The sequence below is a fragment of the Chionomys nivalis genome, chromosome 1 (genome assembly GCF_950005125.1).
Source record: "Chionomys nivalis chromosome 1, mChiNiv1.1, whole genome shotgun sequence".
In the NCBI taxonomy this organism is placed as follows: Eukaryota; Metazoa; Chordata; class Mammalia; order Rodentia; family Cricetidae; genus Chionomys; species Chionomys nivalis.
The window spans coordinates 128,115,773-128,126,977 of record NC_080086.1 but is presented as its reverse complement, the minus strand read 5'-3'; the positions used below and the strand labels follow the sequence as shown (position 1 = coordinate 128,126,977).

Below are 11,205 nucleotides of genomic sequence, written 5' to 3'. Positions count from 1 at the left end.
GCGCGCTCGGGGGACCGGGCCCGAGCCCGGATGACCGGCCGCAGGAGCCGGCTCGGTACGCCGGGCTGCGGAGGAAGGAGAGGGGGAGGAGGAGGAGGCGTGGAGGGAGGAAGGGCCCGGGCAGCCCCGGAGGGAGGCGAGGGGGAGGGGAGGGGGCCGGCCGGCCCGAGGGTGGGGGGGCAGCCAATGAGCAGCGCGCGGCGCGGGGAGGGCGGGGGGGGGGGGGGATGAGGTAGGATGGGGGAGGGCGCAGCCGGAGCGGCGGAGGCTCCAGCCATAAACAAGCGCCCGGAGGAGCGGCGCGGGAGAGAGGCGAGCCGGGCACACGGAGCGGACGCCACGGACCTTCTGCTGTGCTACCGCGCCCACTCGGCGGCTCGGGAGGCGGGGACCGGCCGGGAGGCTGCGCTGCCGTCGTCTTGACCGGGCGTTCAGCAGCAGAGCGGAGGACCAGAGGAAGCCACCAGCCCTGCTCCAGAGCGGAGCGCAAGCCACCGCCGTCGCCGCCAGAAGTTTGGGTTGAACCGGAGCTGCCGCGAGGAAACTTTTTTTCCTCTTTTCCCCCACCCGCCCGAGAGGAGAAGGAGAAGGAGGAGGGGAAGCCACCCGCCACCGCTGGCGCCAACGCTCGTGGGCTTCGGGTCGGCGCGGCCCACAGGGGCGGCGGGGGCCTCGCCCCGCGAGGGGAGGAGCGCCCCGGGGGCCCCTAGGGGGGCACGAGGACCGCGGGCTGCGGGTGCGGCGGCGGCGGCGCGTGTGCCCCGCGCAGGGGAGGGCGCCCGCCCCGCTCCCGGCCCGGCTGCGAGGAGGAGGAGGCGGCGGCGCAGGAGGATGTACTTGGTGGCGGGGGGCAGGGGGCTGGCCGGCTGCGGGCACCTCTCGGTCTCGCTGCTGGGGCTGCTGCTGCTGCTGACGCGCTCAGGCACCCGGGCGCTGGTCTGCCTGCCCTGTGACGAGTCCAAGTGCGAGGAGCCTCGGAACTGCCCGGGGAGCATCGTGCAGGGCGTCTGCGGCTGCTGCTACATGTGCGCCCGCCAGAGGAACGAGAGCTGCGGTGGAGCCTATGGGCTCCATGGAGCCTGCGACCGGGGGCTGCGCTGTGTCATCCGCCCCCCGCTCAATGGCGACTCCATCACCGAGTACGAAGTGGGCGTCTGCGAAGGTACGGCGGCCCTACCGCGCGCCCCCTCCCACCTGGCCCGCGCAGAACAAAGTTTGCCTGATACTTTTCCCAGAGGAGAGAGGGTTGCCGGGGAGGAGAGACCGTCGCTGTCCCCGGGAGGTTGCCCTAGATGCCTGCCCAGCAGCGGGCGAGGTTGGGTTTCGCGGGTGAGCTCCTTTCAACCCCGCATAGACACGCACACGTGCAGTGATCTGGTCTTACACTGGGTGGCCCTTCCACGCCCTGGGCCGGGGTGCAGCGTTCGGGGGACACTGCGGAGGCTGGCACACGCGAGCCCCTCGGGGAGTCCGCCCCTGCCGCCCTGCCCGCATAGCGCAGTGTGGCACCCAGGGTTGTACGCAGTCGGCGCAGCCGGCTTCCGATAGCGGAGTAGACCTGTGCTCCAGCTTACACTCCCTGTGTGACTCTTTCTATTTTTTTCTTTGCGCTCTTCCTTCACCTCCTTCCTCCTCCGCGTAATAAATCAATTTCAGCTCCGGAATATGTCAGCCCAGGCGAAGTTACACATGGTGGTTACTCATTTATTTGCGTATTGGAAACGGTCAAAGGCTTACTCTTCTGGACGGCGAAAGGGGGTGGGGTGGGGGCTGCATCTGGATTGAAAAGTTACGGCTCACTACAAGAGGTTTCCTTTCACGATCCAGCATCCGCGTGTTTCCTGAGCTGGTGCTGATGTCTTTTTGTTTGTTTGACAGCAGAGTCTGCTCTGTTGGCTTCGCCGTGGTGCATTGTGTTACGCGGTGTGGAGATGTGCTGGGCTTTGATAGTGGAACCTCCCTGGCTGGGAAGACCGCGTGTGGCTCTACCTTGGTGCCTGGTGTGTTTGAGGTCTAAAGAGATGTAATCAGTTCTTTTATTTCGCTAATGGAGTGGATTGTCTGGTACTAGTGGGATCCTTTGCTTACTTAGAGCTCAGACATTGGGGGCCCACGACGTTGTTCCTGGTATCCTATGAGTGAGCAGGGGTCAGTAATCTTTCTGGGGTAGTGCCTAGGGAGAACAGCTGCCCGCTGCTCTCACCGTTGTACCCAGCCCCTGGGACACGGGTTTATCCTGAAGCATCCTTGTGTGTGTGTGTGCTTGTTGTGCTGGGCTACTGAAAAGGAGATGACAACCTTAGGGACAAAAGTGGGTTATTAAAAGGCTTGGGTGCTGTGATAATATTTTAAACACACACACGCGTTTATTTTTTATCCATGGTTTTAAGGTATCGGACAGTTAGTGGAAAATCGGGGAGGCCTTCCTGATTTGGAAGCTAGTGGGCAGTAATGAGTGAAGGGCTGTGTTCCTTTTGGATAGTGCCCTCATTTTCCTGACACCCAGAAACGACCCTCCTGGTGTCCTTTTACAACGTGTGTTTGTTTCTCAGCTCAGGGAAAATGGTCATCAGACAGACTGATAGAATTTCATGTTTTGACTTTAGGCATTCTGAATGACTTAGACTAAAAGGTACTAGGTGCCTTTCTGAACCCTGCCGCGTGGAGTGCATCACTTGACCCAGCCTCCGGCAGAAATGTAAAGGAGGAGGAGCCTAATTAAATTCAGTGGAAACTGCGGGGCAGTGAGAAGGACTTTGGAAGGCTCAGGAGAGTGTGACCCTTGTTTGTTTTTTCATGTGTTTCTGGTGGAGGAAATGCTTGGGGGAGCATTGACAGTAATCAAGTGTTTTGGCAGCAACACCCCATGTCACAGTAAGGAATGATTTTGGCAGTTTGTTGGGGAGCCTGTCATTCCTCTGAAATGATCCACCCCCCACGCCTGCCTTACCCCTGGTAACACCAGGTGCAATGAGTGTTGGCCTTGAAAATGCTTGGAAGGGTTTCTTGACATGATTGTATTTCAATTAGTGTTCTCTGGAAAGACATTTCATTTAGCAGGCCTGTTTGTAGCTGAATGCTGTGGGTGCATCCCCCCTCCCTCCCTTCCTTTCTTGCCTTCTTCCCTTTTTCCTTCCTTCACTACAAGCAGCAGCCAAATAGAATCTTAAACCCATGAAACTAAGGTAAAAGAGACAGTGTTTTCTGGCATGATGTAATGGCTAGATTTGGAGAGGCCTTTTCAACTGTGTGTCTAAAATTTCAAAATTTTTCACGTCAATATAAAATGTATGGAACACGTAAGTTAACTGAAGAACCCCTTTTCCTTTTTTTTTTCAGGATTAGAGGACTCTTTCCAAGTCCCTAATTATCTAGGAGGTGCTCCCACCCCCATTTTTATTTTTTATTTTTTTTCTGTAACTTTGCATAAAATTTCTCAATGGCCAGTGGTTCCCTCAGTTTCCATTTTTATTCAGAAATTCATGTGTTTTATCATAACTCACATGAATAGGAATGGCTATATTTTATTCATGTTCAAAGTCTCATGGACTGCATTTTTTGCACTAAAATGACCCCTACTGGTTGTATCTGTTAATGAAAAATCTTTCGAAAGCTTATTTAGTTGGCTAGCCTGAGAAAATATATTTCATGCTATAAAAATAGGGCTAATCAACCTGCTTTTGAAGACATGGCTTAAGTATGAATTTTTATTACTGCTTGTCAGCTTGCAGAAATCTTTGTTATTCCCACACTGACTTTGCTGGGGGCGGGGGAGAGTTATGTTTGTAAGCACAGTTCACCAAAATTGTTTTGGGTCGGCGGCCAGAATGGACCTTTTACAGACGTGGCTCGCCGTTTCAGGCTGTTATGGCACGCTGACCCTTAAAAATAAATGACCAATCCTAATCATAAGAAGAACCCCAAAGAAAAAGATTCATTTCTGAAAGACGAGGAATCAAGACCCGTGAATCGAGTGACATGTACCCTGGGGTTTCTTCTCTGCACTGAGACTGGTATTAAATAAATCCCGAATTAGTGACCATGCACATTTGAAAGCTGGGTGAAAGAGAATGAAGTCAGGTACCCAAAGTTTTCTCCCAGTCTTAACTAGTGCCTTCTGGCGCGTAGGAGGGAGCCATTCCTTTTCCCATTGGTGTTCCTGATACATAATCCTAGCTGGACTGTTGTTCTTGGGCAGGCGTCTGTCTCCAGGGAAATCACCTACAATCCAAAGACACAAGTTGGGCTTCTAAACCTCTGGATGGGTGATCTCTTTAAGGGACCTGAACTTTAAGATCTCATGAAGTGAGACTATGCAGAGAGATCATTTTGATGGGACAGTGAGAAATTTGGAACTAAGGGAAGGAGGCCTTATCCTTTATGCTTCCCTGATGTTGGGGCAAGGCAAAGAAGCAGGACCAGCCCTTTGTCTTAGGGAGATGAAGAGGAAGCTGTTAGGTTGAGCTTGGCGTTGTGTGGACAGATTGCTTAGGAACGGAGTGGACATCACCGTAGAGCTTTGCCCTGAAGACGGTGCTGCCATACTCAGGTGTCCATGACTGCAGATGGGCACCACCGTTTTCTGAAGCTTGCACACTGTGCCCCCAGCCTATACAGAACTGGATGCTTCACTGGTTTCAAAACTAGTGCCGATTAGTACCTCTATCATAACTCCATTTTCCTGGTTACTTCAGCTTCCACTCTGCCACGCTCCACACTGAGGCAGGGAGAACGTAGGATTGTGTGGTGGGAACTTAAAGCAAAGAGCAAGGTTTTGTGTTCTGAACTGTTCTTGTGACGTTCCAGTTTCTTTACTTGTCCCCTGGGACAGTCAGTAGCCTCTGATGCCTGCGTGAAGAGCGTGGGGGATGTGAGGGGAGGCCCCAGAGAGCAGTTGCCCAGGACCAGGCAGACATACCAAAACATTTGGCTGGTCCTGAGGCACACAGACACTGCCCTTTTTATTCCCGGAGAGGATGGGAAGTTGAGAGTCTATGGGTTTTTACAAATGAAGTCAAAGAGAGGCGGGTCAAAGTTAATGCTTCTATACTGAAGAGAAACTTGTCAAAGCCAGGGTTCCAGACTGTTGTTTGTGAGCAATGCATGGGTTTCATTTTCTACCTCAGAAGTCTTTAGGTAGCGTCTATGCTTCAGTGCCATAGAGAAAGGCAAGTAGAGGGCGTGCAAAATATGTATGGGAAGAGAAACCAATTCAAGTAAACAAGGAAGTAATTAATTCCTCCTCAGAGTAAATATTGACCAAACCCACAGGACCAACTCTTCACTATATGTACACAAATGACAGGACAGAAATGACCTTCATTTTGACTGCCAGGCTTATAGAAGTCTCCCTGTGGTCAAGGAGTCTGGTCACATAAAACACTTGGCAAAGAACAAATGAGTTGCATACCGTAGAGCAGAAAGGCAAAACCAGCAGGAATGGAGATAATTTGCTGCTAGTAATACGTGGTTAACAGTAAACCAGGGAACCTTGCAAGCAGTGTGTTGGGGGTCCATTTGTAAGCAGAAGTCACGTTCATTAACAAAACATCTTAGTGTGTCTGTGTGTGTGTCTGTGAGAGAGTTTGTATGTGAGTGTGTGTATATAGAGTGAGTGTGTATACAGAGTGCCACGGTGTGTGCTTGTATGGATGTCAGAGGACATTTGGGAGTTGGTTCTCTCCTACTCCCCTGTGGGTGCTGGGGATCGAACTCAGGGTGTCAGGCTTGGCAGCAAGCGCCTTTACCATCCTAGCAACCATCTGCCCTGGACAGCTTCATTCATGAAGAAAAGTGAACAACCACCAAACTCTGGATATTACGGCCATTTATAGGAGCTATTGGGAGATTTGGTACAGGTTTCTGTTCTCCATGGTTCAGTTCCTATCCAGCGGTCATGGGGAGGCGTCTGGGAGATGCAGGGTGCAGGCACTATGAAGCTGGCAGATTCAGATAAGATGATGACCCCACAAAGTGGGTGGACTAAAGGCTAAGGGATGAGAAAAGGAGAAAAAAAACCATTGAATTCATCTTAGCACAACTATATTATCCTTTGAAGAATCATCCAAAACACATTCCAGAGATTAATTGTGAAATTCCTGAAAAATGTGGGTGTGCTTAACTCAGGAAATGGTGCCAGAGATGACAACGAAGCCTTCAGCTATAAAGGAGGCGGGGTGGGAGGTGCTGAAAAGCGTGGAAGGTAGACATGTTTGGCAAAGTCAGGCACGTTGTTACGGTTGTTGCCCCATGTTCCAGATGGTACATTTCGTGTAAGGATTTTGGAGACATCTCAGTCTAGGCTGCTTAATTCTTAGAGGAAGGCGTGGTCAAGTAGCAAGTGGCATGAATTCCTGTCGTCTTCGAGGTCTAATTCTCCAAAGCATCGTTTTCAAAGACAAGCCTCACTTTGGCCCTGAAATCAATCACTTGTTCATCGATTTTTTTTTCTTTTCTCCCTGCTGTTTACAAGGCTGTCTACAGGGGTAGAAGGAAGCCAGGGAGCCTGGGGATCCTTCAGGGATAAGCTCCATTCTGTACCTCAGTTCTCAACCTGTGGGTCACAACCCCTCTGGATATCTCCTATCAGCTATCTGGCATATCAGATATTTACATTATGATTCATAACAGCAAGATTGCAGTTATAAAGTAGCAAGGAAAATAATTTTATGATTGAGGGTCTGCACAACACGAGCTGTATTAAAGGGTTTAAGCATGAGGAGGGTTGAGAACCACTGCTGTGTGCTCCTTTAGTCAAGATAAGACAGACCTCCCCCTACCCAGAAAAGGTGGTTGGAGCTAGAAGTTCAAATAAAGTAAAGATGGTGTTTGATTCTGTAGTCTCACTTGCTGGGCATATGGGTTAGATTTGTTACCATAAGAATCAGAGGTTCCGAAGTGGTAGCCTTCCTGGTCTCTTTTGAGCCCCTGCAATAAGGTGTCGGAGTGTTTCCAACACTTGAGAAGGAGCCTGCATTTTTACTACTTCTCTAGCTGTGAATCACGATGGTAGGTTTCCTTTTGTGGGTTTTTTTCTTTGTTCTGTCTTATGCTAAGCCTGCACCAGAATGTGGGCAGTGCTGTGGGTGGGATCTCCCTCTTTGCCTGCTCCTACTCTCCTGCCATTGGCCTGGTCAGATCTGAGACCTCTGTCCTAAATAGACCGTTCTCCATCGATGGACAGAGGCATGCCAAACTGCACCTGTTTAAGGATGCCCTCGGGGTAAACACAGAACTCTTAAGTGTCTGTTTGGGGCTCACATGGATTAAAAAAAAAAGTATTTTTTTTTAAAGGATTCTATTTTTCTTTGTTAGTTTCAAAGTGAACACATTTCAAGGCCTTATCTCCCCACTCCAGCCCCCATTTTATTCTGAAGACAAGAAATGTCCGTGCTTTAGTGGATGAACTTGAAGGTCGGGAACTTGGTAGCTTGTGTGGAATCCTCTTCTGAGCCTGTGTTTTCAGGGTTAATCATAGGGTTGTCCCAAGAACTCCCCTCAGTCCCCAGGAAACACCAGGGCGGAAAACAGCTGACATCCAGCAAGGCTTCCCTTCTCAGCTCGTGCAAGTCTAACATGACCTGGGCTCATTTCCTCCCTCCACCTAACCTTCTGGTTTCTCAGTGCTTGCTGGGAGTAAGAGGGTGGGATTTCTATAGTCGGTTAGCTCCTTTTTTTTCTTTCCCTGTGGGCTAGTATTTTATCTGGGGAGGTGGAGGGAGGGGTAAGTGCCCTCTAATCAGTAATGTAAATTTTCTTTTATGTTATATTCTGAAAGATTTTGCAGATAGTTCCTCAGGTGTGAGTGTGTGGGGGGTGAGGGGCAGCTGTCACTCTGGTGGTTAGCATAGCCTTGAACTAAGGAGACAACTCCTGTTGGCACAGCTCACCACCCCCTCACTCATCACCTTGCTAACTCCAGGCCCACCTGCTGCTGTGCTTGATACAAACCTCAAAGCCAGAAGTGTAAGCAGTCCATTCCTTTCTAGAATAACCACTTTACCCTCTTTCTGGGTCTGTCGTTTCCCTATTAAGTTAGGGAGCTCCAGCTAGCCAGAGAAACATCTGCCCACAAATTGTTTAACGGGCATCTGCTGTAGCTCTGGTTTCTGCATTATAAAATCCCGATACCCTTTTTTTTTGTAAAAACTGGGCTTCTGGAGGTTTAACAGCCCACAGTCACCTGGGAGCTTATTAAAAATGCAACGTTGGTGACAAGAGATTGTAGCTTAGTGGCAGGGCACATGTCGAGCATGTGCATGGCCCTGACCCCCACACCTAAGCAAACAGCAGAATCTGATTCAGTAGGCCTGGGGTGGACCCTGGCGGTTGTCACTCCCCTGTGGGGACTGTAGGGTTAGTCCCAGGATCGTTCCCAGTACACAGCTTTTGAGTGTGAATTGATGTATAAGGGTATCTGAAAACTGTCACCTGCTATGACAATTGTATTTCAATCACAGTAAATAAGAGAGGGCCCCTGTTGCCATAGAGGTCATGGTTTAATGATGGATGGAGAAGCCTGGGGCTGTTCTTTCAGTCGGGGCAGTCCTAGACAGGGAGACCTGAGCTAGAGATGTACTGAGCACGCCGGAGCAGGTGAGAGGCCTCTAACTTGTCCTCTGACCGCCAGGAACGGACGGGTCAGCCCCACCCAGGAGTGTCTTCTCTTTCTCTTTTAGCTCATTTTTGTCCACCGCCATCACTAAAAATAGGTCTTGAGCCTAGGTACAGCCAGGGTTCATATCTTGACTCAGTTTGTAACTGCAAGACCAAGCTTAACTTGTATTCCACGACTTTGATTTTGTCATAGAAACCTGGAGTGCCATGAGCTTCCATCAGGTAATTGCAGTGAAGATTAGCGATAACAAATGTGAATATATACTGTAGGCGATTGTGCAGATAGGACTGTTCTAAGATTATATGCTTACACTTAAGTACTAAATACTGCCGTGGTAGATTTTTTAAAAAAAAAATAATTAATAGTAATTCTAATTTGCATCCTTTCTTGTTTTCATCATTGTTGGCTATCCCTGCATGTAAATTCAGAAGTCAGGTTTGTGGATATACTCACACCTTCTCCACACATACTCTTTCCACGGGAGGCTGAGGATGGCGATTCTACTCTCAGATGTTTGTCCCAGAGAAAATGACTCTATAGTCCAGAGAACACGGTGTTCCTTGGCTTGGCCTAGGGTAACCCTAATTTCCAGGCCCTGTGGAGTTTGGTGGAATGTGAACGTTTGCTTCTCTCTGTGCTTTGAATTCTTACTTTGAAAGGTTTTCAAACTCATATCTTTTAAAAGGTCACAAGGTAGGAGGTGTTGTCTCAAGACCCAGGGCCAGAGTATATTTTGTGGCTGGTCTCCGTCTTGCATGTGGTGTCCTTTGAGGAGAGTGAGTACCTCAGGGTTACCACAGATGAGCCTGCTGGGGCTATGGAATGTATGTCACAAGGGAAGGGGCAGGCATTCCATGATTAAAATATCTGACACACAGTGTAGGTGTGGTCCCACAATATGGCAATTGTTAACTGTGTGTCCTTCCTTCTTGCCTAGAAATGAGTGCCATTTAGTAGATAAATAAACATTAGCTCAGAGTTCCCATGATGAATACTTCTTATTGGCTGTTGTGGAGCAAGGAGAAAGAACCTGATGGAGGTAAACTCCTCTGATCAGTAATTTAGAGTTGAATCATGTGGACAGCAAACTTTATAACAGCAAAAACTGGAATGCTTTTCTCCAGACACTCTGTTAGCACCCATCATTGAGATGCCCTCTATCTTTTATCAGGAGTGTTGGTATTCAAGCATGTAACCTGTAATCAAAATGAGAAGAAAAAAGATCCTACAAAACATCAGTGTTTTCTTCTGTGTTAATGCTAGTCACACCCAAGCATAACATTCTGATTAGAAACACTTGTCTTACAAGAATTAAAGAAAGGAAATGAAGGGGCTGGAGAGACGACACAGTGGTTAAGAGCCCTGGCTACTCTTCCAGAGGACCTGGCTTTGATTCCCAGCACCCACATGGTGGCTCACAGCTGTCTTGTAATTCCAGTTTCAGGGTTCTCAGTGGGCACCAGGCAAAACACCCATAAATGAAGGAAATTAAGGGCTGGCTATATCTTAAGAGTGTCATTTGTTTTATTTCTAATTCCTGAGGATTTGACATTAACTTTTGACTACTCTAAAGGTTAGTGAACTAAGCCTTTAGCAACCAGCTATCCCGAATGGGGTTTTGTTTGTTTGTTTCTGATTTTTTCTTTTTTTTCTTTTTTTTTTTTTTTGGTTTTTTGAGACAGGGTTTCTCTGTGGTTTTGGAGCCTGTCCTGGAACTAGCTCTTGTAGACCAGGCTGGTCTCGAACTCACAGAGATCCGCCTGTCTCTGCCTCCCGAGTGCTGGGATTAAAGGCGTGCGCCACCACCGCCCGGCCTGTTTCTGATTTTTTCTTTCCGGCTGTAAGCTGTGAATAGAGACTGTGTCTGTCTTGTTTAGCATTTCAAAACAAAAATCATAAACAAACATCTCAGATTCAAGACAGAAAGGAATTCCTGGCAGGGCAGGATGAAACCTGAGCTGGCAGAGCCCCACTTCCTGGAGGGAACTTACCCAACTCCACATCCAAAGGCCATAGAAAAAAAAAGGGTTCCCAGTTGTGTTTAAACCAAAGATGTCTAGATGCTGAAGGATTGTGACACCTCTCTGAGATTCCAGAAGACCTGTCAGAAAGAGGCGAATCTGCCTGGAGGATGTTCCACCTGAACCAGACAGCAGCAAGAACTATTTAGTCCCCACTCCCCTTAGCCTCTTTGCTTGTCAAGAATAAGGACCCAGGGCTCCATCCCCCAGAATGGGAGTTTATCATTCTGCATATCTAGCATGAAGTTTATGTCTCCTTCCACCTGCTCTTGGGAGATTGTTTGTTTGAAGGTATGAACCAGGTGAGGTAAAGGGGTGGGTTTCAGACCATCCTGTCTCTGCCAATCAAAGTAGAAGGATCTCTCCGTGACTTGAGTCGAGACACTGTATGCTTTTTAAGAATCCAAGCTGGTATATTTTCAGGCAGGTTTTAGGAACATTCTTACCACTACCTGTGACTTAAAATGAAAGTCCAAATGACCCATCTTTTAGTCGCTGTTTATGTCCTGGCTTGTTTCAGAACGGTTTTGAGGCTTTTCCCAGGGGTAGATATCACCAGATTCTTAT

The 11,205-nt window shown here is 48.9% G+C and overlaps 1 protein-coding gene across 3 annotated transcripts in view; it reads left to right on the top strand.

Moving 5' to 3' along the window:
- The first annotated feature begins 265 nt into the window (after positions 1–265).
- Crim1 (cysteine rich transmembrane BMP regulator 1) overlaps positions 266–11,205 on the top strand; it is a 178,656-nt gene continuing 167,716 nt past the window's right edge. For all 3 annotated transcript variants that reach the window (XM_057775644.1, XM_057775638.1, XM_057775630.1), the window contains exon 1: positions 266–1,162. In XM_057775644.1, coding sequence (XP_057631627.1) covers positions 832–1,162 — 331 coding nt within the window. In that variant the 5' untranslated portion in view covers positions 266–831. The remainder of the gene's footprint in view (positions 1,163–11,205) is intronic.